Here is a 27,612-nt window from a genome sequence, read left to right as displayed (position 1 = left end):
GGCTTTTGTGCCCGCGACTGAGGCATGCTTTCCTAAGTCACCTCAACCTGACCTTCAGCCTCAGCTCCTGCTACTTGTCATAGAGAATTGTGCCAAGGCTTCCACAACTACTTCCTGGGAAAAGGTTAAGGCAGGCGCCACAGGGAAGGCACTCGACAACTGACGGCGGTTTCTGTTTCCACAACAAAAGAGGGCACCTCGGACCCTCTGGCTTTCTTCTTAGTGGTTTTTAGTGAAGAAGACACGGATTCCCTCTCCAGGATCTGGTCCCTTTCCCCTCCTGGGTCTGGTTCCTGTCTGGGGATCAAGGAAGTGAGGCTGGAGAGAGGAGGCCGTAGTCCTGCTTCAGGCTGGGCTGGCTCCAGCCCCACCCGGGAGCCTCTGGCAGCTGTGGGCCCTTTGTCTTAAGAAAGACAACCTGGACGGGTGTGAGACAGGCTGGGGAGGAGTCTGGGTCCATCCCTGTGGAATTGTTCGAGGACATGGAAGGGTAAGGCCTGGAGGGAAGGAGTCTGGGGTAGCGTGGCATCCTCCGCAGAGGTCACGTGGGAGAGGACTTGCACGGGCCAGAGCTCAGACTGCGCTGGGAACACAGGTGGACAACTTCAGCTTAACTGTCAGAGGGCCGTCTCAAGGTGGCAGGAGCTCCCCGGGACCCTCTGAGACCCCAGATCCAGGATCTGCCTAAAAATGACCAAATCGGAGGATGCACGAGGCCCCTCCCACTCTGGAAATAAGAGGCTGTAGAAGCCCCCAAGCGCGACTGTTCTTTAGCAATAGTTTTCAAATTGTCTTTAAATTCACAGAACGCTCTTTTACAAAGTTCCGTTTCCATCAACGCATACTCCTAAAAGACAGCTCAGTGAGGGGGTGGGGTTGCGGAGGGGCCTCCCGCCTCTGCGTCCTGAGCCCAGTGTGAACATTATTGTTGGAGAACCCTGCAGGCCACGGCCTGCTGAAGGCTGGAGCAGCTCCAGGTACTGAGCGCATGTAAGGAGTCCACTCCTCTTTGGCAGTTTCCCTTCTCTGCACACAAGAGGCCCAGTCCCTCCCAGGTCACCCTGCCTGGTCCTAAGCGGGGCCTCGGCTGCACTCTTTTCTCCTGGGCTGGCTCCTTGGTGCCTGACTGGTGGTTCTCAGGCCTTGCACTTGGTCGTTCACCCCACAGCATCTCCCCTTGTCGAACCCTTTTCTTTCAAGTAAAAGGCACCTCCTATTTTTAGAGCTGTGCTGGGCATCGGACCACGGAGCCCTGCCATTCTCCTGTGATAAAAAATTACAGCAGGAAAAGCAAGAAAATGGCATGAACACGAGCCTGGAAAGAGGACAAGGGCTCGCCTTGGTGGGGGGTGGTGGGAATGGAGAGAAGGCTCCTTACCCGCTTTCTCCTCCTGCCCCAGCCTCGTGAATCTGGGTGCTCTTTCCTCCAGCCCGGCCTCTGCCCGCTTGGCTTCACACAGTTGTAACAGCTCTCTGACCCCAGGCCTCGGGGCCCACACCATCCCCCATGCTTGGCCAGAAGGGTCTCCCAAAATAGGAGTCTCACAAGTCAGACCCAACTCTGCCACAAAGAACTGCCTAAGAGAATTTATTCTGCAAAGGCCAGTTCAGACCCCCACTGGGCCTTTCTGGTCACCCACAGCACTCAGCATATTGTCCCTTCTCTCTCTCTCTCTCTCTCTCTCTCTCTCTCTCTCTCTCTCTCTCTCTCTCTCTCAGTACCTGTCACTCACCCTAGAGACCAAGGTGAGCACATTTGTTTTGTATTTCTGACCTTGGCCCAGCCCACTGTCCATGGTATGGAGGCTTCTCCCCCTTCTACCGCTCCCCCCCCCCCCCCCCCCGCCAAGTTGGGGCACTGCCAGCGTCTCTCTGAGTCCTTTCTCTGTGTGTGCGTCTCCCCCTGGGAGGACACTGTGATATCAGCCTGCTCTGGAGGAAGAAATGACAGCTGCAGTCGCTGGCCTGCCTTGAGTTGGGCTTGAGCCTAAAGCAAAGCCCAAATATGGCAGAAGTCAGGGTGGCTGTGGCCAGTGTGGGAGGGACCTCATGGTGCCCACTACGGCACTGCAGTGAAATAAAAGGGGGACACCGAGGATGCCATCGTGGCTGGATGTTGGAGGGGAGGGTTGTCATGGACCCGCCGAGCAGGGCCAATGGGGTTGTCCAGGTGGCTGAACCTACAGTGCAAAGAGGAGACCAAGCAGGGCTCCCGTTTCCACACGGTGAGGACAGAGAAATGATGGCCGTCCCTCATTCTCCCTCACCGAGCATGGTGGCTTCCTGGCAGACGTAGCATCACCATCTCAGGGAGGTGGATGGCAGGTCAGATCCCAGTTCCTCTCTCTCTGGCTGTGGAGCCTCGGCTCTGAGGGGTTCTTCCTGGTGATTGTGGTACAATTCCGGCCAAGTGCCCGGCACAGACTGAGCGATCGGACATGGTAGCTGCTAGAGCCGTGGCTGTCACCTTATTTTTTTTACTTTCTTGGTGTCGCTGGTGGGCCAGAGTGGCCGTTCTTGGTGGGCAGAAGCTGGTGCCCAGCTGGCTCTGGAACAGAGGTCCCTGTGTGGACCTGTGGCCTCACCTCCCGGCAGGAAGCGCCAGGGTTTGCTGGCTCTGGGAGGGGAGGAGGGGCTGCCCCCAGTCTGAGGGGCAGGGCAGGTGCAGGGGTCCATGCTGGATCCCCAGGGTGCCTTGTCCCCATCGCCCGGATGTTCCCCCGGGCTCTGCATCCTGCTCTCCGGCATCGGCACCCAGGCTGGGTGCAGCGCATCTTCTGAGGTGGGGACCGCCTCTGCTCCTCCTTTTGTTCCTTTTACCATGACGCCTGTTGCTCATAGGTACAAATCAAACGAAGAGTATGTATATGTGCGAGGCCGCGGCCGAGGGAAATATGTTTGTGAGGAGTGTGGAATTCGCTGCAAGAAGCCCAGCATGCTGAAGAAACACATCCGCACCCACACTGACGTCCGGCCCTATGTGTGCAAGCACTGTCACTTTGCTTTTAAAACCAAAGGTAAGCGACAGTCAGTTGGGGCGCCACAGCACAGAGCTCAGGGGCCCAGGCCTCTCTGCCTTGGCCTAGGGGCACCCCCACTTCCTGGGTTTCCCCGATGGCCGAGCAGCTGGCTCCAGATCGCCCTCCCCCCACCACCACCACCAGCCTGTCCTCTTGGATCCCACACGCCCTGCACCTGGCACTCCCCACCACCCGGCGGCCCTCCCGCACCCCCTGGTTTGGGTTGGCTCTCATCACCTACCCCTTCCTCTGCATGCGTCCTCAGCCCTTTGTCCACCCACCTGACAAACCCCAGCATCCACACCCGTCACGGCCACGCTTGCATTTGCAAATCCATTCCACTCCGAGCCACTGAATACATTCGAGGTCACTTCTAATGCCGGACTCTGCCCCTGCCTCCACCCGCCTCAGCACCCAGACCAAGCCCCCGCTCCGCCCAGCTTCTCTGCAGCTCCCGGCACAGGGCCCGGCCTCCCCCATCCAGACTGGCAGCCCTGCCATCCGGCCCAGCCACACTCCACAGCAGAGCCAGGCGGGCCCGGGCAGGCACCTGTGAAAGGAAGCAGGGCTGGCTGTTGAGGGCAGGCATCCCACCGCGGAGAGGGCAGGTGGCGGCGGTGGCCGCTGCGGGATGAGGGGGCTGTGTCCCCGACCCGGCTCTCTGCTCACCGCCCCGGTGGCTGTTCCTGCGGGACAGGAGGGCCGCTGCGCTTGCTCACGGCTCCCCAGGGGCTGAGCGGGCAGGGGGGACTGGGAGAAAGGCCTGGACCCTCGCCTCCCTGGCGGCTTCAGCCTCTTGCGCTTTGCAGGTTCTGGGGTCAGAGTTTGGGCACGAGGACCCCACTTTCCCCTTCCCGCCGGCCCCCCTGGAGCCACCCACTGTTCAGTGGTGGAGGCTCCAGAGCAGGTTGTCCTTTGCTTCTCCAGTTGTTGACCTTCCTTCTGTTGGTAAAGCAAGAGCTTGTAACCTCCCTCACTTCCTCCTCCTCGTGCAGCCTGTGCTAGTCCAGGGGGGGGGAGGGGGCGCAGTTTATCACAACATGGACACAGGGCTGAGGACACAGGCAGAGGAAGGGCTGGTCAGGGCCTCCTCTCAGTCTCCTCACAGAAGCAGGAAACCTCTGTGCCCGTCTCTGGTCTCTAACCCATGAACCCAGCCCCTCCTCTGTCCTCTCGCCCTCACCCTCAGCCCTGGCCCCCTCCCGCGGCCTGTCCTGGGAGGAAAGGCCCGGGCTGGGACAGGCCTGGGTCCCTGCAGGAGCCCCCTTTTCTGAGCAGCGCCCACACTGGAAGCCACGGAGCCTAGCTGCAGTGTCCGGGTCCCTGGGAGCCGGGCAAAGCCCTGGCCGGTCCCGAGCGCCCCTGGCGTGCCCTGGGGGTGGGTGTCAGGGTGCAGGCTGTGTCCCAAGTTGCCGTGAAGGCCCGGCCCAGGGGGGCTTTGCTCTAACCAGTGACCAGGGACCGTGCTAGCGTGCCTCAATGCTCACAGAGGCTTCCAGAAGGCAGCACCTGCCAGAGCCAAAGCGGCAAGAGGGTTCGCAATGGAGGCTTCTCGGGCTCTGAGAGCAGGGCGGGCTGGCGGGGGGTGGGTTGAAGCAGAGAACCTCACCCTTGGCTCTGCACACAGGGAAGGGAGGGGAGGGCAGGACATTCCTCCCTGGGCTGTCACTCAGAAACCACCCCCCCTCTCCCAGCTGCAGCCCCACCAGCGGCCTCCGTCTCTCCCTCCTCCCCCCGCTGGGGCTTTGGCCCAGCCAGGCCGTGGGAGAGCTGAGGCTGGTCCTGGTGGTCCTCAGGGCCCTCCTGTCCGTCTCTGTCTGCCTGTCTGTGTCTCCGTCTCTGTGTTAGATGTTGTGGCGGCAGTTCGGGCCCCTGGGGATGCCTCGGCAGGTGGGGTGGGGGAGGACCCCCAGGATGTCCCTATGGAGGCTTGGGGGTCCCTTTCCTCTTCTCAGGTGGCTCCCAGCAGCCAAGGGGGTGGCTTGCACCGATCGCCTCAGGGGACAGAGGTGACGGGGTGGGCGGGCCTCATGGCCCATGGGCTGCAGGGGCGGAGGGAGGACGGTGGTCAAAGCCGAAGGGGGCAGACGGCCACCGGCTATCGATCTCAGTGGAGGTTCTGCCTCTCGTTCAGACGCCACCATTTCCATCCACCTGCCTTTCCTCCCTCCTTCCAGGCCTGTGGGTTTTCTGGTGGGGATGGGGCGGGGTGAGGTGGGGATGGGGGATGGAACGGGGGTGGGATGGAGTGGTGGTGGCTGGGATGACTTGAAGAAGCTGAGGATTCCGCATGGCACCCACCGCTCTGCCCATGGACAGAGAAATGATGCCCAGGCCATTGGGGGCCCCTCCGCAGTTCACAGAGGATAAAGACCAGGAGGGCAGCCAGGGATGCTCTGATGGCACTTAGGGCCGCCCATCCAGATTCCCTCCCACACAGCCTGTCCAGGCATGGTCATCTCGGCAGCCCTGCCTCCTCCCTGCAGGCTCCAGGGCAGGGGAGGGGAAAGCAGACCCCTGGGGCTGTCTGGTACCTTCTCCTAAGAGCATCCGAGCCCAGACTCCAGGGCAAAGCCATTTGCACCACCAGCGTCATCGCAGCCTCTCTCTCCCCCACACCGAGGGGCACATGGTGGAGTCCCCTGGTGCTCAATGAGAGTGATTGTCTTGGGCCGGAGGTGGTACAAGGGACGGAAGGAAGAAGGTCCCACATGGTAGGTGTCTGCCCTCTGCCAGGCACTCTGCTGCCACTCTACCGGCTCTCTCAGCAGCAGAGCAGCGGCCCTGAGGGGGTTATTACTTTAGAGTTGCAGAAACTGAGGCTCAGATTAAGAAACTTGCCCAGGACGACAGAGCTAACAAGTGGCAGAGCCCAAACTCAAAGCCAAGGCCGCCAAGCTCCTAGACCACCCAGGCTTTATGCAGCCATGTGGAAAGGCAAGGCCCCTGGAGTGTTGAGACTCGGGTCTAGACAGGGCTCTGTGCTGACTGGCAGCCTGGCCTTGGCTGGCTGGGTCACTGTGCTGTTGGCAGGGCCCTCCCCTGGCAATCCCAGAGGCAGAGATAGTCAGTGGCGTCATCAGCACTGAGTCCAGAGCTAGGGCACAAGCAGGAAGCCTCTGGGCCCGGTGGGGGTGGGGTTACATGGTCTGTGAGGTTCCTTCCAAGACTTTGCTTCTGTGATGAAAGAGCGTGTCCCCACACATGGCTGGTGTGCACCATGGTGTGCTCAGCGTCTCACTCGGTTGAAAAGGGACCCAGTCCTTCCAGGCAGAACGTGTACCACAGATGATGTCATAGCCAGAATGAGCAGTGTCCACGGTGCTCTGTGGTCTGGGAAAGTCTGGGGCTGGGGTGTCCCAGAACCTCAGGAGACAGTTTGTGTCTCTGGCCCATGGAAGACCCCAGCTGCCTTGACCACCTCTGATGTCCCGTCCCATTCAGGGTCTGCCATTCGCGACAGGAGGGGAGCCCCTGACACTGGGGAGGGGCTGTGGGAAACCCTTTGGCCCCCGAGTTGGTTCTCTAGAAGCTCTGACTCTGCTCCCAATTGGGCAGCAGGAAGGGATCTGGGTTTCTGCCCAGTTATAGGAGGGAAATCGGAGGTGAGAAAGGCAGGCAGTCATGAACAACAATGGAGGGGAGGAAAGAAAAGAAACAGCTCCTCTTCCTCCCAGCTGCCCTTGACCTCCACACTTCAAGAAACCCCAGCCTGAGGTTCCCATTACCCTCCCCAGCAAAACTCTAAAGGCTCCTCCACATTCTCAGTGTGATTAAAGGCCACCCTTTGGTTCATCCAAGGGCTCTCTCCCTATTCACCTCCCCATCCATCGTTTACCCTCTCATTTATCCATTTCTCCCATCCTCACATATAATAGTTTGCCTTCCTACCCACATCTCCCCACTGGTTTTTCTCATCCTATATGTTCCTCCCCTTCTCACATTTGTCCTCCCACCAATCCATCCTTTCACACATTTCTGTATCCTCCTGCCTGTCTGGCCTCCCGTGCGTGTAAATGTTCATGCATCCACTCACCCATTCATTCATGTCTGTCCTCTATCCAGTTCTCCATCCTCCCATCTGCTTATTGACCCACTTTCTATCTACTCTCTCATTCATGTTTTTCATCTAATATTTTATCCCCCATCTATCTATCCAACTGCTTAGCTCATCATCCATCTGTCTATCTTCTTCCAGTCCTTCCTTTGCTCTGTATTTTCTCTTATCTGTCCATCCATCCACCCATCCATCCATCCACCAGTCTCCCTTATGCATCTGTTAAATATCCATTCTCCTTTCTTCCACTCATCCACCAGACTTACCAATTGTTAAGATCAGTGGGACAGAGCACCCAACTCAGGGAATGTATGGTTTATAGCATAAAGGACCATGTGGAAATATAGCAATCCACAGGGCGGCAATGCCATGTCACCGTGCCGAGGTGGCTTCTGGGCCCAAAGGATCATTGTGAGGCATCTGGCCTGCATCCTGTGGGGCAGGCTGGTGGTGCCCTGCCTCTGCTTCTCAGTGCACCCCTGCTGCCCAGCTTTGGGGCCTACATATACGAGCACACTTGTGTGTGTGTGTGTGTGTGTGTGTGTGTGTGTGTGTGTGTAGGTGGGGGAGGGGGGAGGGGGATGAAGATGTTCTATCTTTGTCTTGATTTCGCAGAGCAGCTGCCCTGCTCATCAGTTGGGGGGGGGGGGGTTTGTGAACTGACCACTTGGGGCAGAGTTAGCCACCCCAAGGACTCCGTGGGCATGGAGTGGGCAGGCCCTTTGCCCAGCCTTTCCTCCACTGCACAGTGACCTGGGGGAAACTGAGGCCCAGGACATGCCCTCTCTAAGGCAGCCAGGGCTCAGGCCCCAGCCTTGTGGCTCCCTGTGGGCTGCCCTGAAAGTGTCCTCAGCTGGAAGGGCATCCTCATAGCCAAGCCACCATGCTGGCGAGCGGGAGGCCTGCTGCTGCCCGGCGTGGGAGATGGCCAAGCCAACAATCTGCGTGATGTGATGAGGGCCACCAGCTCCTGGGCCCAGAGTCCAGTCGAAAGCAGGAAAAGCCTGGGCACAAGATGTCTTTTAATTTCTTTTTTGTTTGTTTTTCTTAACCAGCATCTCACTTTCTCATTATACCCTGTGCCCCTTCCCAGCCCTCCCCACACCCCAGCTCCTGGATGCTGCTGTGAAGGGTGGCTGTGGCTGTACATCCCAGCTTGAGTGCAGGCCCCTGTCCAGCCCCTGAAGCTGGCAGGGCCGCAGCCAGTCTGTGAGCCATAGCCTGCCAGCCGGGGGCTGCCTCTGCGTGCCCTGGGCCTGCCCTGGCCCCTGCCCTCCAGCCAAACCTGAGTCTGTTCTCGTTCCTTTCCAGGGAATCTGACTAAGCACATGAAGTCGAAGGCCCACAGCAAAAAGTGCCAAGAGATGGGGGTGCTGGAGGAGCTGGAAGCCGAAGAAGGTAACAAATAGCCAACTTGCCTTTCCCTCCTCTCCATCTCCCCCGCCTCCTCCTCCTCCTCCTCCTGCTGTCCCCCTCACCGTCCCCATCCCCTTCCTTTCTGTCCTCCTCTTCCCTGACCCCCTCCTCTGCCTCTCCTCCCTCTCTTCCAATTTTCCCAACTACTGGGAGGCGGGGGTTAAATTCCCAGAGTGACCGCCTCCCTCCCATACACTGAGAGCCGTGCTGTGCAGCTATAACTATTGTGCCTTATAGTCTACCACGCAGGGGGCGTGTCTTGCGCTTGAGGTGCTCAGTGAACATGTGTTGAATAAATTAACACATGAGTAACCCCAGTCAACATTGACAGCACCCACTACCTGTCGGGTCTGTTCTGAACACATGCCAGTGTATCAGCAACGTATCGCAGCAAATCCTCGCCTTGCCACTAAAAGGCGCCCTCTCCTACACTCACACCTACATGCTCTGGGCAGGGGGCAGACCCCTGGGCCTTGTAGAGCTGGAGTCTTCAAGAGAGCCAAAGCCAGACCTGTCACTCTCCTCCCATCCCACATGCCAGCACCACATCCGGTTGTAGTCCTTCCTCAGCAAGAGGCATAGTGTCAGCACCAGCTTCTGAGGACACACGCAGAGGAAGTGACTCTAAGGCAGTGAGTCTGCCAGGACACTGCCCAGCCTCAGCATCCAAAGAGGAGGCCACAGGGGTTTGGCAGGTGGACAGGCTGTGTGTGTGTGTGTGTGTGTGTGTGTGTGTATTTCTGCTTTTGTTGCTTTTTTTTTCTGATTTGGGGATGCATTTGCAGTCTTACAAAAGCGTTAGATCATATTTTTTTTCGGGTGAAATATCTCACCTTTATTGAATAGAATGCAAAGAACTTAGAGCTGTTCCCCCAACACAGTGGTCAGCAAGCTCATTAGTCAACAGAGCGGCAAACCACAGCTCGAGAGCTGCATGTGGCTAGTGAGCCGCAGTTTGCCGACCACTGCCCCAAAACAAGGAATGGGGTTATCATTGCTTATCAAGAATGCATGTCAGGCCATTTATGGATGTCTCACTGAGCCCTCGTGACCAGTGGTGGAAACCTGGGTGTCCCATTTTAAGCTGAGGAAGAGAAAGCTCAGACAGGCAAAAGCAATGCCCAAGGCCACAAATAAATGTTGACTCTACATCACCCCAATGCCTCATGGGATGGGTGGGAGCCTGAGCCCTCCCTGGGTGGGAATCGAGAGGTTGTGACTGGCATGACACCAGGGGTCAGCTGCAGGGCCCTGGTCTGGTCCCTGCCTCTCTCCCAGCCTCATTTTCCCAGTGAGGCCACAAGGACCTCTGTGCCCACCTTATCGGGGGATGAAATCAATGCATTCATTACGGAAATAGCATCTGAGCACCAGCCCTGTCCCAGGCCCTCTTGTAGGCGCTGGTGGTCAGTTCTGCAGTGGACAGAGCGTGGTTCCTGTCCTCAACAAGCTTGCATTTTTGAAGAAGGAGGGGAGCTGGCAATGAACATGTATACTGGGCAGGGCCAGTGAGAGGGTTGGGAAGTGTGGGGAGGGGCCTCTCTGTTAGGATGGTGTGGAGCCCTGTGGTGTCTGGAAAGGGCTCTCCCTGCAGAGGGATCAGCAGGTGCAGAGCCCCTAAGGACCAGAGCTGGGGGTGATGAGGTCAGAAAGAGCTGCGGTAGTGAAGGTCAAAGGACAGACATGGCTATCGGGTGAGGTGAGGAAGTGATGTCCTCTGACTTCCTGTGACTGGCTGTGTGCAGGGGGCAGCTAGTAGGGGGCCCGGCTGGAGGCAGTGATCCCCGCTGAGCACACATAGGCTAGAACAGAGTGGGGAGAGGTGGGGAGAGATGGTCGAATTCCCCATGCATTCTGCAGGTAGTCGACAGATTTTGTTAACACGTTGGAGGTGAGAGGTATGGGGATTTGGGGGAAAATGAGCCAAGGGTGAGTCTAAGATCTGTAACCTAAGACACTGGAAGGATGGAGTTGCTGCTTCCCAGGATGAGGAAGATTCTGGGAGGAGCATGTCGGACATTGAGTGGCCATCAACAGGCCTAGGAACCACTGCCTCCTGGTGGCGGGGCGCCGCAGCTCCGCCCCTGGTGGTGAGGAGGTTGAGCACCAGCGCCACCGCGTGGCCACAGCCCATGATCGCACCTCATCCCATCTCTGTGAAGCCTTGGCGGTGATCCCAGCAGTAACCCTGGCTTCCTGAGGGGCGCTAGGAGTGGGCCCCCAGGATAGGAGCATGCCATAGAGCCCTGCAGGAGCCCAGATGTGAGGGCCTGCCGAACCCTGTCCTGGGCAGAGGACCCCTGGCTTCCATCTCCCTGCAACAGGTGTCTAGGGCAGGCCACCAGCCTGCTCTGGGCCTCAACCTCCTCTTCCCCAGAGAGGGTCTCAGGAGCCTTTCCTGCTGGGTATCCGAACTCCCTGTCCTGACTCTCCCTCTGACCTCGGCTGTGAGGTGCTAGCAGTGCTGGCTGTCTGCTGAGGTCCTGGGCACCTGAGATAATCGCTAAGGTTTGTTAGGATCTTACTATCTGTTAGATCCGTTTACTCCTCCTAGCAGCTTCATGTGGTGGCTTTGATTACTCTCCCCCCACTTGACAGAGGAGAAAACTGAACACAGAGCAAAAGTGATTTATCCAACATCACACAGCAAGGAAGAGGCGGAGCTGAGATTCAGACCCAGACCATTTTCTGCTACTTGATGCATAAAACCATTTTTGAACTGGCAGTATAATATGCAAGAGTTATGAGCCTTAGTTCCGACTTGGCCACCCCTTGGGTGATCCTGGGCAGCTCCTCTTGCCCCCCTGTAGGCCTGTATTTCCCCTTATGTATTGTAAATGAGGGGAGGCCTGCCCGGGAACTTCTGGGGTTGAAGCCTGCCTCCTCTGAAGTTTGGCCTGGGGCAAAACTGCAAAGTGTATTTTGCACTCCCCCGTCCCTTCCATATTCCTTCTCCCTCCCACCCCCCTCTCTTCCACCCCTCTCCCTTCCACTTCCCTCCCTTCCTCCCCCCTCCTTCCACCTCTCTCCCTTCCATATCCCTTCTCCCTTCCACCCCCTTCCCTTCCACACCCCTTCCCTTCCCCACCTTCCTTTTCACCTCCCTCCCTTCCACAGCCCTGCTCCCTTCCATATCCCCTCCCTTCCACACCCCTCCCTTCCACAGTCCTCCCTTCCACACCCCTCCCTTCCACAGTCCTCCCTTCCACAGTCCTGCTCCCTTCCACAATCCCTCCCTTCCATCCCCTCCCTTCCACACCCCTTTCCTTCAATATCCAGGTCCCTTCCCTTCTCTCATCTTCAGCTCCCAGCTCCCAGGAGATGCCGTCCTTGACTCCTAGGCCCTGCTTTCACCTGCCAGCACCAGCCCCCCCCCCCCCCAGCCTTTTACCTACATCTTCTTAGATGTCACTGTCTTTCACTTCATGCATCTTACTGCTGTGTGTTAGCTATTTGGAAGCATGCGTGCTGTGCTTTCTGGCCCCTGGGCATCTTGGCATGGTGGTTCAGAAGCCTGCTTGCACTGGTGGCCTGGGTCAGCGTGTATGTCCAGTTCTCTTGGTCAGTAGCAGAATGGGTGCTGGTGTGTCTGAGTGAGGCAGTGGGACTGGCGATGAGCCTGGAGATGTGTGAGCAGGATCCAAACCCTCAGGAGCCGCCAGCTGGGCCAGATGTTAGCGGAGCTCTCCCTAGTCCTGATCGCTGCCCGTTTCAGAGATGCCCACATGAGACTGTTATGTTAGAGGTGACTCCGCTGGTGGGGGCTGCCCTGCCAGAAGCCAGACCAGGAGGCTGCTGTCTCAGAGCTCGGCTCTCCCCACCCACTCTGGGAGCAGCTCAGGTTTCTGCCAGGTCCTTGGACAGGAGCTGCTAGGACGGAGCCCTGCCCAACCCCCAACACCTCTACCTTCCAGACTGGGCCTGCCCTGCCCGATGGCACTGCAGCAGCCTCGCCATGGTGGCAGGTGTGTGCTCAGACCAGTGGTTCCCAACCTTTCTTTGGCCATGCCCCACCTAAGCATCTCTAAAATCCTGATGCTCCCTGTAACATATAATTTGTATCAGTCAAAAAGTGAACTCCTATTCATGTGGAGGAAGCCTAAAAGGCCATTAACTTGGTCTAACAAGCTTCCAAAGAACATGGCATCCACGAAAGAGAGAAATAAAAGAACCAAAGGACAGCTGAAGTACTGAGGAAGAAATCACTAAGAAATTGTTTAAAATGATAATATGAAGCGATATGAAAAGTAGCAAATAAAGTTTCAAAACATACAATAGAGAACTGTTATACATAAATATGTCACAGTATATATTTATACACTGTATAGGAGGCTCCTAGAACCATAAGAAATGCAAAAATTTCACTGTTAATAATTCATTCTCCAATTTCCCCCTCCCCCCCTTAGAAATGTAAGTGGTTCCATGTTGGGAACCACTGGTTTAGACTAAATGGGGCTCCATGCTGCTAGACTGGGAGCATGGCTGCTATGTCCCAGAATCATTGATTTCTTCTTAACTGTATTAAGGGGACTATCATTATGTGCTATGTGGTACATTTACTCTCAAGCCCTGTGAGGTTCCCTGGCCGGTTTGGCTCAGAGGATAGAGCATCCGCTGTGGACTGAGGGATCCCAGGTTCGGTTCCAGTCAAGGACCTATGCCAGGGTTGCAGGCTTGATCCCAGTAGGGGGCGTGCAGGAGGCAGTCAATCAATGATTCTCATCATTGATGTTTCTATCTCTTTCTCCCTCTCCCTTCCTCTCTGAAATCAATAAAAACACAAATAAATAAATAAATAAATAAATAAGAAAGAAAGAAAGAAAGAAACCCTGTGAGGTGAGACTATCACACTCATTTGACAAAAGAGGAGACTGAGGCACGGCAAGGTGTCAACTTGCTCATAGTGGAGCCAGCACTAAAATATTAAGGAAAACATCAAAACAACAAAGAGAGGGCTGTCTCATTTGCTGCGGGTTCAGCCCCAGCCCTACTATGTGCCTTCCTTGGGCAAGTTACTAAATCTCCCTTACCTCGGTTTCCTCATCTGTCACATGCAGGTGAGCCTGTGCTGACCCCACCGGATGAGTGGGAACTAAATGAATTAATGCACATGAAGCTCTTAGCACTGGACCCAGCACAAGGCAGATGCAAGGCGATTTGGTTCATTGGTTACTCACTAAGTGTTCCCGTGTTTGTCACGTCCTCGCCCTCCCAATGATCTTGTACCGTAGCCATGACTACACCAGGCTCAGTTTGCTGACGAGGACGCTGGGGCTAAGAGAGGCCCAGCTGTGCCCAGCTGTGACCGGGTCTGCTGTGTTCGCCCGCAGGAACCAGTGACGACCCGCTCCAGGACTCGGAAGGGCGAGAGGGCTCGGAGGCTGCGGCGGAGCACCAGTTTTCGGACCTGGAGGACTCGGACTCAGACTCAGACCTGGATGAGGACGAGGATGAGGATGAGGACGAGAGCCAGGATGAGCAGTTAGGACCGTCCCCGGAGGTGCCCCTGCCCCGCCCGCCAGCCACGCTGCCAGCAGACTCCTCACCCAGTCAGGGCCCGCAGCCCCCAGATGCCACCTCTGGCGACCAGGCCACGTGGGGCAGCTCCGTCTCGGAAGCAGGCAGTTGCTCCAGGTCCAGCCAAAGCATCCTGTGCCTCCCCCGGCTGGGGCCGGCCCTTCCGGGCCCCGGGGAGAAGGACACCAGCTCAGCCCTGAGCTCCCAGGCCTCGTCCCCGAGACGGCCATGGTCCCCCAGCAAGGAAGCAGGCGGCCGCTCACCCCTTGCCCACAAACACCCGCTAACCAAAAGCGACTCTCCCCGGCGACATTCACCCGCCCGAGAGCCACCGGCGTCGGCCCTGCGCCTGCCTGGCTCCCAGATTGGCCCTCTCCCTTGTGGGTCTCCAAGACTTGAGCTGACTCCTCTCACCCTCTGCCCCCTGGGAAGGGAACTGCCCCCTCGAGTGCATCTGTCCCCCGAACAAGAGGGTGCCAAAGACCCAGGCCCCCCCAGAGACTCGCCCACCAGGAGCCGGTCGCCAGGCCAGGCCTCGTCACCGCCTCGGTCAGTGCTGCCAGGGAAGTGGGCCTTGGCTGGGCCGGACAGCTCCTCAGCGGGCGAGTGCGGCCCACGCTCGGGGCTGGCCCCGTGGGCTCTCTACAGGCCCGCGCCTCTACCTCACAAGCTTCTCGGCAGAAGCCTCGAGCCCTGCGCCTCCACATGGGTGAGTTCCTGCCCCGAATGGCTGGGCCGCTCCTCCTTGGTGGGTGGGGGCTGCAAGGTCACACCTCCCTGAGGCACCAGGCCTGGAGGCGAAGAGCTCTGCCAGTCTCATGGTCACTGATAACTTGGCAAACGTTCATGGGCACCTTCTGTGAATGAAGCCTCAGAAGCAGCAGAGCACAGGCTCTGGAACTGACCTTATGCCATTCTCTCCCGCCCGCCCCGTCCCCATCCCCGTGTTTTTTGAGCAGATGGCAGAGCTTAACCAAAGTCATCAGCATCATTGTCACCAGCACCTCAGAGATATCACAGCCAGCACCATCCCTCTCCCACCCTCAGCACCATCACTGGCACCATTGCCCACAGTCTCCACATTATTACTCTGCAGCACACCATTACCACCACTGCACCAGCCTGGTCAGTGTTGTCACATCATCGTCAGCACAGTCACCACTGTGGTCACCACCATCCATCCCTGCCACCACCATCACCACCCTATACCGTCACTGTCACCACATCATCCTACAGTGTACACCATCACCACCCTATACCATCACTGTCACCACATCACCATCCTTCACCATCACTGTCACCACATTACCATCCTTCACCATCACTGTCACCACATCACCATCCTTCACCATAACTGTCACCACATCACCATCCTTCACCATCACTGACACCACATCACCACCCTTCACCATCACTGTCACCAAATAACTATCCTTCACCATCATTGTCACCATATCACCATCATTCACTATCACTGTCACCATATCACCATCCTTCACCATCACTGTCACCAAATAACTATCCTACACCACCATCATCATCCTACACCATCACTGTCACCACCATCACCCTACACCATCACTGTCACCACCATCACCCTACACCATCACTGTCACCACATCACTATCCTACACCACCATCATCATCCTACACCATCACTGTCACCACCATCACCCTACACCATCACTGTCACCACATCACCACCCTACACCATCACTGTCACCACCATCACCACCCTATACCATCACTGTCACCACATCACCATCCTTCACCGTCACTGACACCACATCACCATTCTTCACCGTCACTGTCACCACCATCACCATCCTACACCATCACTGTCACCAAATCACCATTCTTTACCATCACTGTCACCACATCACCATCCTTCACCATCACTGACACCACATCACCATCCTTCACCATCACTGTCACCAAATAACTATCCTTCACCATCATTGTCACCATATCACCATTCTTTACCATCAGTCACCATATCACCATCCTTCACCACCACTGTCACCACATCACCATCCTATACCACCACCATCATCCTACACCATCACTGTCACCAAATCACCATCCTACACCACCATCACCATTCTACACCGTCACTGTCACCACCATCACCACCCTACACCGTCAGTCACCACATCACCATCCTACACCATCACTGTCACCACATCACCATCCTACACCGTCACTGTCACCACATCACCATCCTACACCGTCACTGTCACCACATCACTATCCTACACCATCACTGTCACCATTATCACCACCCTACACCATCACTGTCACCACCATTACCATCCTACACCATCACTGTCACCACATCACTATCCTACACCATCACTGTCACCACATCACCCTACACCATCACCACCCTATACCATCACTGTCACCACCATCACCACCCTACACCATCACTGTCACCACATCACTATCCTACACCATCACTGTCACCATTATCACCACCCTACACCATCACTGTCACCACCATTACCATCCTACACCATCAGTGTCACCACATCATCATCCTAAACCATCACTGTCACCGATGCTGCCATGATCCCCAGCACTGATAACACCTTCCTGTTAACCTGCCTTTACCTTCCAGCATCTTTTCTGTCACAATATTGTCATGACCAAACACCACCCTCCACCACCAGCAGCATCAACACCATCACTCAGAGATTCCGCTTCTGGAGGACCATGATATAGGAGTTTCTCCTTGGTTATTAATTTTGGGGTCACGTTAAAATTCCTGGTGGTGGGTGAAGGTCAAGAGCCTTAAGTGGGAACTCATGTCCAGGGTAAAGTTGGGTCAAGACCATTTTAGGAACAGAAGGTTCAGCGGAACCAAGATCGAGGACCAAGCACAGGGGGTCAGTGGCACTCGTCTTGAGCACCCCTTTCCCCTACAGACAAGCATGCTGGCCAGAGGCATGACGGGCGAGGGCCTGAGCATGCTCCTGGTCAGTGCTGTCTGGGACAGCACTGAGGGCCCGGCACAGGCCATGTTGTGAGCAGGGCTGGAGTGTTCAGGCCCCAGCTCATTGGGTCTTGCTCTGTAAGCTCAGGCATGCCTCCACCTCTTCTAGGCCTTGGGGTGTCCATGTGCCTCGCATGTAATCTGGCCTTACCTTGTCCTGTTTTCTCACCCCAGCAGAAGGCTGAGTCCCGAAGTCCCTCCTGCTCACCTGGCCCTGCTCATCCGGTCTCCTCCCGACCCTTCTCCGCCCCCCATGACTTCCACAGCCACACGCCAGCCCGGACAGAGAACATCTTCAGCCACCTCCCTCTGCACTCACAGCACTTGGCTCGCCCCCCGTGCCCCCTGATTCCCATCGGTGGGATCCAGATGGTGCAGGCCCGGCCCGGGGCCCACCCCACCCTGCTGCCAGGGCCCACCAAGGCCTGGGTCAGCGGCTTCTCCTGGGGCGGCAGCGACCTGACGGGGGCCCGGGAGGCCCAGGAGCGAGGCCGCTGGAGTCCTACTGGGAGCTCCTCAGCCTCCGTGTCCCCCGTGGCCAAGGTCTCCAAGTTCACACTGTCCTCGGAGCTGGAGGGCAGGGACTGCCCCAAGGAGACGGAGAGGACGAGCGGAGGAGGAGGTCTGGGCAGACCTCCCGACTGGGAGTCCCGTGTGGCTGTGTCTGCAGAGTCCGCGCCCACGCACAGCCCCCGCACCCCGCCCGAGGCCTCGCCCCGGCCCCCCCAGCACACGCCGGCCAACCCCCCGGCCTCTGCCCCTTCGCCACTGGACTGCAGCGGCTCCGAGGGCTGCCCGGCAGAGGCCTCCACCCGCTTCCCAGCCCGGAGGAGGAACTTGTCTGGGGAACCCAGGACCCGTCAGGGCTCCCCCGAGCCCTCAGGAAGTGGGGGCCCCGGGGCACCTCCACAGCAGCCCGCCGACAGGGGTCCTCCGAGCACTTAGCCTCTCTCCGACAGCTTCAGCCTCTGGCCTTCGGTTGGGCAACAGACGCTTCCAGCAGCTTCCTCGAATCATCTTGCTCAGCTGGGCTCCCTCCCCCACCTGTCCGTGTGTCCGTGCAGCTCCGGCTCAGCCCCCTCGGTTGTATCTTCCCACGTGTGCAGTGACCTGTGCCTTTTTCTATTCCTTTTGTTGTTGCTTGAAAAGAAACAAACAAAACATACACACACATACATAAGCCACACGAGGAGTCTGAGGCTGGGACTACTTTGTGCTTTTTTGAGAAAAGGGTCAGCAGGCACCCCCCAAGGCTGGCAAGAGGCAGCCATTTGCCGAGGTAAAGGGGATGCACTGAGGGGGTGGGGGGGGAGACTTTAAAAAAATATATAATTAAATGTAAAAGCAAGCACTCCTATGTACAGATGTGTATGTCCTATTTATTGCCACTTCACCCCACCCCAGCCAGTGGCCCAGGCAAGCGGGGCACAGACACGGGCTGGGAGACCCCAAGCAGCCTCCACGGCCATGCCCAGAAAATACCCACTTTCTTGTCCTGGGATTTCAACCCAAAATAACCACAGGTAGAAGGTAGGAAGGGGCTGGCTGGTTCCCCCAGGGCTCCCAGGGTCTGACGAGGCCCTGGGTGGGAAGGAGCTCCATCCATTCCTGGTCCCCAGCACCTGACCTAGGCCCCACCACGGGCTGCCTCCCTTGTTCTAGAAAGCACCAGCAAGGCTGGAGTGGCAGGGCCCAGCCTCTCGGGGTCAAGATCCAAGGTGCGGAGCCTTGCCATTCCAGAGTCTGGGGCTTGTGTTTCCTTTCACATTTGGTCCCTGGAATACAAAGAGGCCCTTTTCCTCCCTGGCTGGCTTTACGGGCAGGCGCTGGGGACTGGAAGTTTGTAGGACTGGTTCCCCGCCCAGTCTCCCTCCCGTCTCCCCCACCCCCCCCCCCCCACCCCCCGCCCGCCACACACACACACACACACACACACACACACTCTCTCTCTCTCTCTCTCTCTCTCTCTCTCTCTCTCTCTCTCTCCCTCTCTCTCTCTGTCAGACTCCACTCCCCTCAGGAAGTACACAAACCAAGGCTGGGGGGAACTGCCCAGTCCTGTTTTGTTGGCTTAAATCCCTTTTTTGAAAAATGCTGTATAAATGCACATCTATAATAGAAAGAGAGGCTGCTGTTGGATATTTCCCACAGATCCCCAGATTCTCCTGATCTGGGTGGGGAAGGGGGTCCGTTGCCCTAAGTCGTTTGAATTCTTCTCCAAAACCATGGGTTCTGGCCAGCGACTCCATCCCCATCCCCAGCTCCCCCTGCCAGAAGCTGCCCTGCATCTGCTGGGGCAGAAACCTGCTTTGTAAGGAAAAGAACATGACTGGAAGTTAAATCCCAGGTTGAAATATGGAATTGGAACTCTAACATGCTTAGCCCACTCTGGGAGAGGTGACTTTCCCCAAAAACCCTCCAAAATTACTCCCTTGTTTCTACAAGGGGGAGAGCACGTGGCCCCGGGCTGGATGCTGGGGGCCTGCCCTGCCAGTCCCATCTGCAGCCAGGCGGTAGGAGTTCTGTCCCCGCCCCCCCCCCGCCCCCCCATAGAGGCTCCTGGGCTGTTCAGGGGAACGCCATGCGATGGGGAGGGTCCAGGCTCCTCTGTGAGCTCCCCAAACTCAGCTGTAACTCCTCAACCTCTGGTTCAGGGCCCTTCCTTGCTGAGTGGACAGGCCAGTCACTGGCCCAGCTGCCATCCACACCAACCAGGTCATTTTCCTTTGACCTCAGAGCAAAGACAAAAAGGGGCACAGAGGGAAAGGGTCTCCCGAGGGGCTGCTGGGCTCCCAGGGCCTGGGGGTAGGTGAGCAAGCAGTTCTCGGCTGCCTGACCCCCAGTTCGGGACTCTCACCCGCCCTGGGAGAAGCCAGCAAGCTGGGCTCTGACCACATTGGCACTGGTATATGCTGGCAGGAAGTGGGAAGGAACCCAGGCCCAACCCAGGCCAGGGCTTTCCTCACCCTCGCCTTCCAGTCCTCTCCCTGGGGCTGCCCAGAGACTAGAGACTTCAAGTGCAGAGGCCTGGGAGCTGGGTAACAGGCACTGCTTCAGCCCAGACGGAAAGCTCCCTGGGCACGGTCTTCCAGCCCCAGCCCCGCAGAGCAGCAGACTGAGTGCTCTGCAGGACTCACCCCTCACCTTGGGGCTGGCCACACTCCTCCACCCGCTCTGCTCGCCCAGCTCTCCTGGTCATCATTCCTCCCTGTCCTCCACCCACCGAGGTTTCCCTCCAAGGAGGTACAGTGGAGGCAGGGACAGTGTGGCCAGCAGGAGAGGGTCCTTATGGTCACTTGGGCCACAGACACAGGCAGGGGGACCAAGACCAGGAGTCACTGGAGGCCCGTTTCTCAATGCCAGGGACACAGTAGCACACACAGAGTCTGGCCAAGGGGCTGCTGCCCCACACGGGTGCTCCAAGGGGCGGTATCGATGCTACCTGTCGGGGTCCGGTGTCTGGGCAGAGCGCTAAGCCCTCTGCCTGACTCCACTTCCCAAGCACAGAGCCCCAGCCCACACGCACACCTTCATCATTTGGTAAAAGACTCGCTCCGAGCTGTTCCCAGCCCCCGGCCCTGCTTCCAACCACTTCTGAGTCTCCTGTTCCCCTGTGACACCACGGCCCAGGGTGAGAAGGCGGTGGAGAAAGCAGTGCTGACTGGTCGGCACGGACCCCTATTGTGTGCTCTGTTAAATGTGCGGGTGGCCCCTCCTTGGCCCAGGCCTGCTCCGGTCCCGGGGGGTTGGCAGGAGAGAGGAACAGCCTGCTGAGTTTCAGAGACAACCCGTGCTCCCAGGCCCGCCCTTCAGGACACCCTTCACCCTCAGCAAGCTCCAGGCCATTCTGGATGCTAACCCTGTTCCTCTCGGAGCATCCTTCCCCAGGTGCCCCACCTGCTGCTGGCACTCTGGTCCCACCCACTGAGACCCTCCTGGAGCCCGACGGTGGTGGACTGCCCACTCTCCCACCTCCCTCACCCCCAGCTTCCAGACCCACAAGTCCCCCTGCCTCCCTCTGTGGGAAAAAGAACGAGAGAACTCAATTCAGATCCCTTGTGCCCCTACTCCATTCCCACCCGGCCCTTTGGAAGGGGAATCAGCAATATATCTGAGCCGAGTTGCTCTCTAGTCCCTTCTTCAGACAAATCCTTCTTTAGTGAAAGTCCTGCCTGGGCGGCCATCTGCAGCCTTGTCCGAGGGGAGGGAGTTCCGAGGGGGCCCGTGCCACAAATCTGCTTCTGTGTCGTGAATCCCGTCCGTTTTCCATTAAAAAACTGCTTGGGCACTTACGATCACTTTACTAAATTTAGTGTTAAAAAAAAGAAAGAAAGAAAGAAAAGAAAAAAGAAACAGAAAAGGGAAACGTAGGCAAATGTAAGATACACACTCTCTGTAAGATAAATATTTGCCTTTTTTCCCCCCTAAAAGGTGTGTGTATTCTGTCTGTGAAATTGTCTGTAGAGAATTTCTATGTTCTTAAATGGCAATACATTCCAAAAATCGTACTGTAGATATGTACAGCGGCCACACCGGGATGGGGTAGTTTTGCCTGTAATTTTATTTAATCTCCAGTTTCTATACTTGCATCTTGCAATGTTGGTATGGTATATATCAGTGCAAAAGAAAAGAAAAAAACTCAACAAAAAAAAATCCACGCAGGTCTAAAGCACAGAGTCTGATGTACAAAAGGGGGAAAAATGCTCAGTATTGATATGTGTGACCTTTGTTGTAAATTACATCTGTACTGTGAATGAAAAGTTTTTACAAGTATAATATAATTGCCTTTATTACAGCTCTGGCTGGGTGTTCAGCCTGAGGATATTTTTTACAAAAAACACACAGCATGTTGGAATAAATTTGAAAATCCCAACATAGCCCTGCTTGCCTGGCTCCTGGTTTTGCTCGAGAGCTGTGGAATGCCGGAGTGGGCGGGACATTGGTGTTTCCAGTGCTTGCTATACTGCAGAGCAATCAGGCCCGGAGAAGGGAAGTGGCCAGGCCACGGTCACACAGCTGGGGACCCTGGGGACCCCTGGCTTCCAGACCTGGCGAGCAGGCACCAGACCAGTGGCCACATGGTCTGGGATCTGTATTTGTTTTCTAGATCTGCCAAAGCAAATTGCCATAAACTAGGTGGCCTCACACAACCAAAATTCATTCCCACAGGGTCCCAGAGGCCGGAAGTCTGAAGTCAGGTGTGGGCAGGGCTGGTTCCAGCGGGAGGTGGAGGGAGAATCCGCCTCATGCCTCCCTCCTAGCGGCTAGGGGCTGCGACCAGTCCTTGACGCTCTCTGGTCTGTCGCTGCATCACTCAGATCTCAGCCTCAGCCTTCACAACTCTGCCTTCTCCGTGTGGCTCTTCTCCCCTCTCTTCCAAGAACGCTCCTCATAGGATTGCAGCCACGCTAATCTACGATGACCTGATTTTGAGATCCTTGATTACATCTGCAAAGACCCTTTTCCCCAATAAATTCTCACTCATATGGTCTGCGGATTAGGACATGGACTACATGTTGAGGGATCACCATTCAACTCACTGTGGACATGGAACCAGATGATGGCATGGCCACTCTGCCTGTGTGACCTTGGGTGAGTTAAACAAGCTCTGCGGGCCTCAGTTTCCTCATCTGTAAAGTGGAGGGTAATCATGAGGATTAAATGAGACTGTGTATATAGGGTCTAAAGGACCTTGAACATAGTAGTAAGCCTTCAGCACATGTCCTCTGAGCAGGCCTTGCATTTGGTCCTGGGTGACAGGATGAAAAAGATAGGTGTAGGTCCCACCTTTGGCACTCACAGTGATTTTCTGAACACCAGTGAGGAGCCATCCATTGACTACAACAGATGGTCCCGCCCTCAAAGAGCCTACATTCTAACAGGAGAGGCCGTCCTTAAGCAAATAATGACATCATTAATTACTCAATCACAGGGACCAGAATTGCTGTGGCAGCGAGAACAAAAGCTGTCCTCCAGAGAGAGTGAGTCACCCCAGAAACCTTCCCTGGAAAACTCCTGAATATGGGTGGAGGAGGGGAAGGCAAGAACCACTGAAAAGGTTGATGAGCCACCAGGAGGGGTCCTCCAAAGCCTATTTATCAATATTTCCCACACCCCCAAGCAATTAATTCCATTTTGATACTCCCTAGGATAGCACCAGATCCCACAGGTTAATGCCAACTGTAAACCCAAGTTGCCACCTGTGCTTCTGACGTATCAGAGGCTCCCACCAACCCTTCCTTGAGTTCAACTAATTTGCTAGAATGGCTCACAGAACTCAGAGAAACCTTTGCTTACATTTGCCAGTTTGCTGTGTAAGGATAGAAGGATTTCTTGCTTTCTCTGAGCATACCACTCTCCCAGCCCTCCACACATTCACCAGCCCAGAAGCTCTCAGAACCCTGTCTTTTGGGTTCTTACAAAGACTTCATTTCACAGGTATGATTGGCTAAATTGTTGGCCATGAGTGACCATTCCACCTAGAGAAAGTCAGGAGGGTGGGACTAGTTCCCTTTTTAATTATGCAACCTGTAATGGGCACGTACTCTTTCACTAGGACATGTCAGTACGTCATGCCCGGAGGACGTAATTTCATATTATTTTTTTTTAATTTATACTTAATTAAAATAAGTGATTTTTTTTTCATTTATTTATATATAAAGCACAAAGGAAAATGCAAAATTACAAAAAAATAGAAAAGAATACCAACAAAAAAATGGAAACATTGAATTAAAAAATTATAAATTTTACAAACAATTATAAAGATTACAAAAAATATATACCGTCCCTCTCAGGGCACAACATATATTTCCAGGACGTATTCATACGTCCTACCCGTTCCCGATATTGTTTATGTTTGACGTATTTATACGTTCCGCTCGGTTAACAGGTTAACCTTCTAACCACGTGCTTGGTTCTTCTGGCAGCCAGACCCCTTCTCAGGTTACCTAGGGCCACGGTCAGCAAAGTGCAGCTCTCGAGCCACATGCGGCTCTTTGGTCCCTTGAGTGTGGCTCTTCAACAAAATACCACGGCCTGGATGAGTCAATTTTGAAGAAATGGTGTTAGAAGAAATTTAAGTTTAAAAAATTTGGCTCTCAAAAGAAATTTCAATAGTCGTACTATGATATTTGGCTCTGTTGACTCATGAGTTTGCCGACCATTGATCCTAGGGGCTTTCCAAAAGCCACATTATTAACATAACAAAAGATATATTTATAGCTTGGGTGATTTCAAAATTTTTAGGAGCTGCCCTGTGCCAGAAACAGGGAAGAAGACTACATATATATTTCTTATTATTAATCACAACACCAAGACCTTCTGTTAATGGTGAATGGCACCAGATATTACTGGCAAAGTTAGACCTCAGTCCTTGAGTTTAGCTAAGCAAGAACTCTAATTATAAGACAAAGTTTATTTAGAAAGTTGCAGAGGTAGAAGTGAGCCAGCTGGGCTGAGTGGACTCAGGAAAAAGTTACAGAGGAAATAAAATAAAATAAAAAAGGGGGGGAGTGGGCTTGGAGCTTAGGAGCAGGAAGCAAGGTTATGCATCTTGAGGGAAGAAAGGAGGAAGGAAAGGCATTCGTGTGTGTGTGTGTGTGTGTGTGTGTGTGTGTGTGTGTGAGAGAGAGAGAGAGAGAGAGGAGAGAGAGAGAGAGAGAGAGAGAGAGAGAAGAGAGAGGAGAGAGGTGGGGACATGAGAGAGGGGAAGGGAGAGAGAGAGGAAGAGATAGAGCATTGAGTCCTTCATCTTGAGGGTTTTTATCTGGTTTCCAAATGTAGGGATTTTAGGGGGGTCTCAGGAGAAGATCTCAACAGAACATTCATCAGCTTTTTCAGGTGTCTCCTCTTAGGTCATGGTCTCTATTGATCGGTTAGCATTGTGAAAGAAAAAAGCCACATGCTAATCTGACAAGCTCAGGGAAGGCCTGCGTGGCAGTCTTGCAAACCCAGAGACCTAAGATAACCACAAAAGATGGTTTGAAAATTAAATATCTAACAGGTTATAGTAGGTAGTCATGTCCCAGATATTTTCCCAGACAAAGATCAACTTTGATCTTTTTACTGAGCCCATTTGCCTTTTTGCCTCTAAGATAACATATCTGTGAGATGTCTGGGTAACTTGTAACTGCCCTTTTTCTGGAGCCCCTGGGGAACAACCAAATGTGGTGGACGCCAGGACAGATGCCTCAAATTCCTTCTTTATCATGTTAATTGTTCATGCACTCACCTGAGTACACCTCCATCATTTTACTTTTTATCCAATCCCAGGAGTTTCCCACCGCTTTGCTTTCTCCCGCCTCCTTATCCCATCACCAATGAATTTCATGTAACCCACCTATGTCCCTCCTTTAATTTGGTGTATAAATAGAGAAATGTAACCCGCCATTCTTCGGAGCATTATCTCAATCCCTTGAGGTTCTGCTTCCAGGCATATGTCAACAATTTTGGCTCAAATAAACTCATAAAAAAATTCTTTACAGGTTTCAATGGTTTTTTTTTTCGTTAACAGCATCAATGCAGCTGGTCCTGTTGGCCATGGTTCCCTTTGTTTAGTTTTGCTGCTTCGCTGGACCAGTAACTGAAAAACAACGGAGGCCTAAACATTATCTGTAGTTTGATCAAACCTGTCTGTGGTCAACAGACCTGAGGCTGGCTTTGGTGCTGGCATTATTTGATGATGTTTGCCAGAACACCATTGTCCTGGGGGCTTAATACTTAAGGAAATGCTGGTTCAAGGGCTTGTATGGGAGCTCTATGAGGTTATTCTTCGGTCCCTTGCTCCTCCTCTAAAGGGGTCTACCACATGACAGGGGAGGAAAGGCCAGGGAAGGGTCCAAACTGCATACCATTGATATGTTAGGGGAGAAAAGGTAACCCTGGAGGCAAGGTCCCACCCTACAATACTTGTTTTTCTCAGTTTTGGCCGTTGCTAGGCACCTGGGGCTTTCCACCCTTGGCGACCTTCTATACCTGGCCTATCTTTCCTACTCTGCTCACGTCTGCCTGCTGTATCACTTAGGATAAAACACTGGCATGGCCACTCGATACCCGTGAGATATAGAGTGAGCACTAAGAACCTGTGAGGGCCTGTTTGTTTTAGCATCAAGAGGATCATTACTGACTAAGAGAAAAGGAGGCCTAGCACAGTGCCCGGCTCCAGGGCAGGCAGGCCCTTCGCAGATACTGCTGTGAGTTGAGTTGAGTAGAGTTGAGTAAACGGTGGAGGCCAGTGGTGGTGGTTGAGGACTGAAGGAATGGTGAGGAAGTGAGATAGCAGATCCTGACACCTGCCCAGGGGCCTGGGGTGGAGAGCAAGAAAGAGCTGTGTGGCAGCTGGAGGCAGGCATGGGGTCCAGGTAAGAAGGACTTGAATGTGTTTAGGGTCTGGCGTGAAGGAGATGGTGAGATTCAAGCCTGCTTGATTATGAGGAAATGCAGACACTTCTCCCATCATGGCCTGTGACCCCAGAAGAGGAGTAGGGGAGGGAAGAGGGGAGTAAAGGGGAGAGGAGAGGGCAGGGGAGGGAAGAAGGGAGGAGACAGAAGAGGGGAGGGGAGGGAAGAGGACCGGGGAAGTCAGTGAGTCTGCTGCTTGGTGGCAGGGACTGAGGGCCTTCCTGCAGAGGAATTTTTCTTTGAAATGGAGTGAAGCCACCTGCGGGCAGGAAGGCGGAAGTTACTGGGGAAAGACTGGAGGCCTGAGGAGCTGGGAATGACCTTTGCAGGGAGCAGGAGAAAGCCACGGAGAGACACCAAGGCTCCCTGTGGCGCTGATGGCTTCTCCCGCAGTGCTCAGCAGCCGTGCCCGGGGCAGGGAGGGGCCGGCAGGTTCACCCAGGGTGGGGGCTTTGCCAGGCCCTGAGACAGACGGACCGTGGGTACCACTGTATGGGGGGGGAGGACTGACAAGCGGAGAGGGGCGGTCACAGAGCACTGAATTTGTGGGCTCAGAAGGAGGCAAACAGAAACAGGCCGATGTGGAAAAGGCCAGTGTCATGTGGCAGATTCTGATAAAAACAGAGAAGGAAGGCTGAGAGTTATCCTAGTTATTTTTCTAGAGATGGGACAGCTGTGATGGAGCCGGTGTTGACCACAGGGGAGGGTATAGAGAGGGAAAGAGACGCCACGGTAGAGGAAGAGGCCGGATGTGCGTGCGCAGTGTGGTGACTGTGTGCAGAGTGAGGTCATAGACGCCAGGGCTTGGGCGGAGACCTGGGCTCTGAGCCAAGGTGTATCGGTCAGGACAGATGCCGTCTCGCTGGAGAAACAAGCAGCCCCGTCTTTGTGCCAGGCCCTGCGCCCAGCATCTTACTAACCCCACAGAGTTCCCATACTCGTGAGCATGAACGGTGCGTGTGAGTTCTCTGAGGGACCAGCCACCTGCCCCGTCCCACCTGCCACAGGCCTCCCACAGCTGCTCTCTCTGGAATCCACAAAGCACTTTCACTTTGGGAGGCGGGATGGGCCACACACCCCATTTTACGGGTGAAGGATAGAGACCGAGACCACAGCCTGGCAAGTGGCAGGGCCTCCGACCCCAGCCACCCTGACCCAGAGCCTTGGAAGCCTTGTGCTGCCGTCTGGCACCGAGGCCCGAGCCCAGC

The 27,612-nt window shown here is 55.2% G+C and overlaps 1 protein-coding gene across 7 annotated transcripts in view; it reads left to right on the top strand.

Annotated features, from left to right (window-relative positions):
- The window catches only part of HIVEP3 (HIVEP zinc finger 3), a 98,408-nt gene extending 80,228 nt beyond the window's left edge, over positions 1–18,180 (top strand). Inside the window, exons 5-10 of one of the 7 annotated variants that reach the window (XM_036448511.2) lie at positions 2,842–3,017; positions 8,389–8,475; positions 13,824–14,719; positions 14,970–15,135; positions 16,631–16,730; positions 17,183–17,493. In XM_036448511.2, the coding sequence (XP_036304404.1) occupies positions 2,842–3,017; positions 8,389–8,475; positions 13,824–14,719; positions 14,970–15,135; positions 16,631–16,730; positions 17,183–17,354 (1,597 nt within the window). In that variant the 3' untranslated portion in view covers positions 17,355–17,493. Of the gene's footprint in view, positions 1–2,841; positions 3,018–8,388; positions 8,476–13,823; positions 14,720–14,969; positions 15,136–16,630; positions 16,731–17,179 lie in introns of all 7 variants that reach the window. The other 6 variants (XM_036448510.2, XM_036448512.2, XM_036448509.2 and 3 more) reach the window with 6 other exon arrangements.
- The last annotated feature ends 9,432 nt before the right edge of the window (positions 18,181–27,612 follow it).

This window comes from Pipistrellus kuhlii, unplaced genomic scaffold, assembly GCF_014108245.1.
Source record: "Pipistrellus kuhlii isolate mPipKuh1 unplaced genomic scaffold, mPipKuh1.p scaffold_m20_p_2, whole genome shotgun sequence".
Taxonomy (NCBI): domain Eukaryota; kingdom Metazoa; phylum Chordata; class Mammalia; order Chiroptera; family Vespertilionidae; genus Pipistrellus; species Pipistrellus kuhlii.
This window is presented reverse-complemented; position numbering and strand designations above follow the sequence as displayed.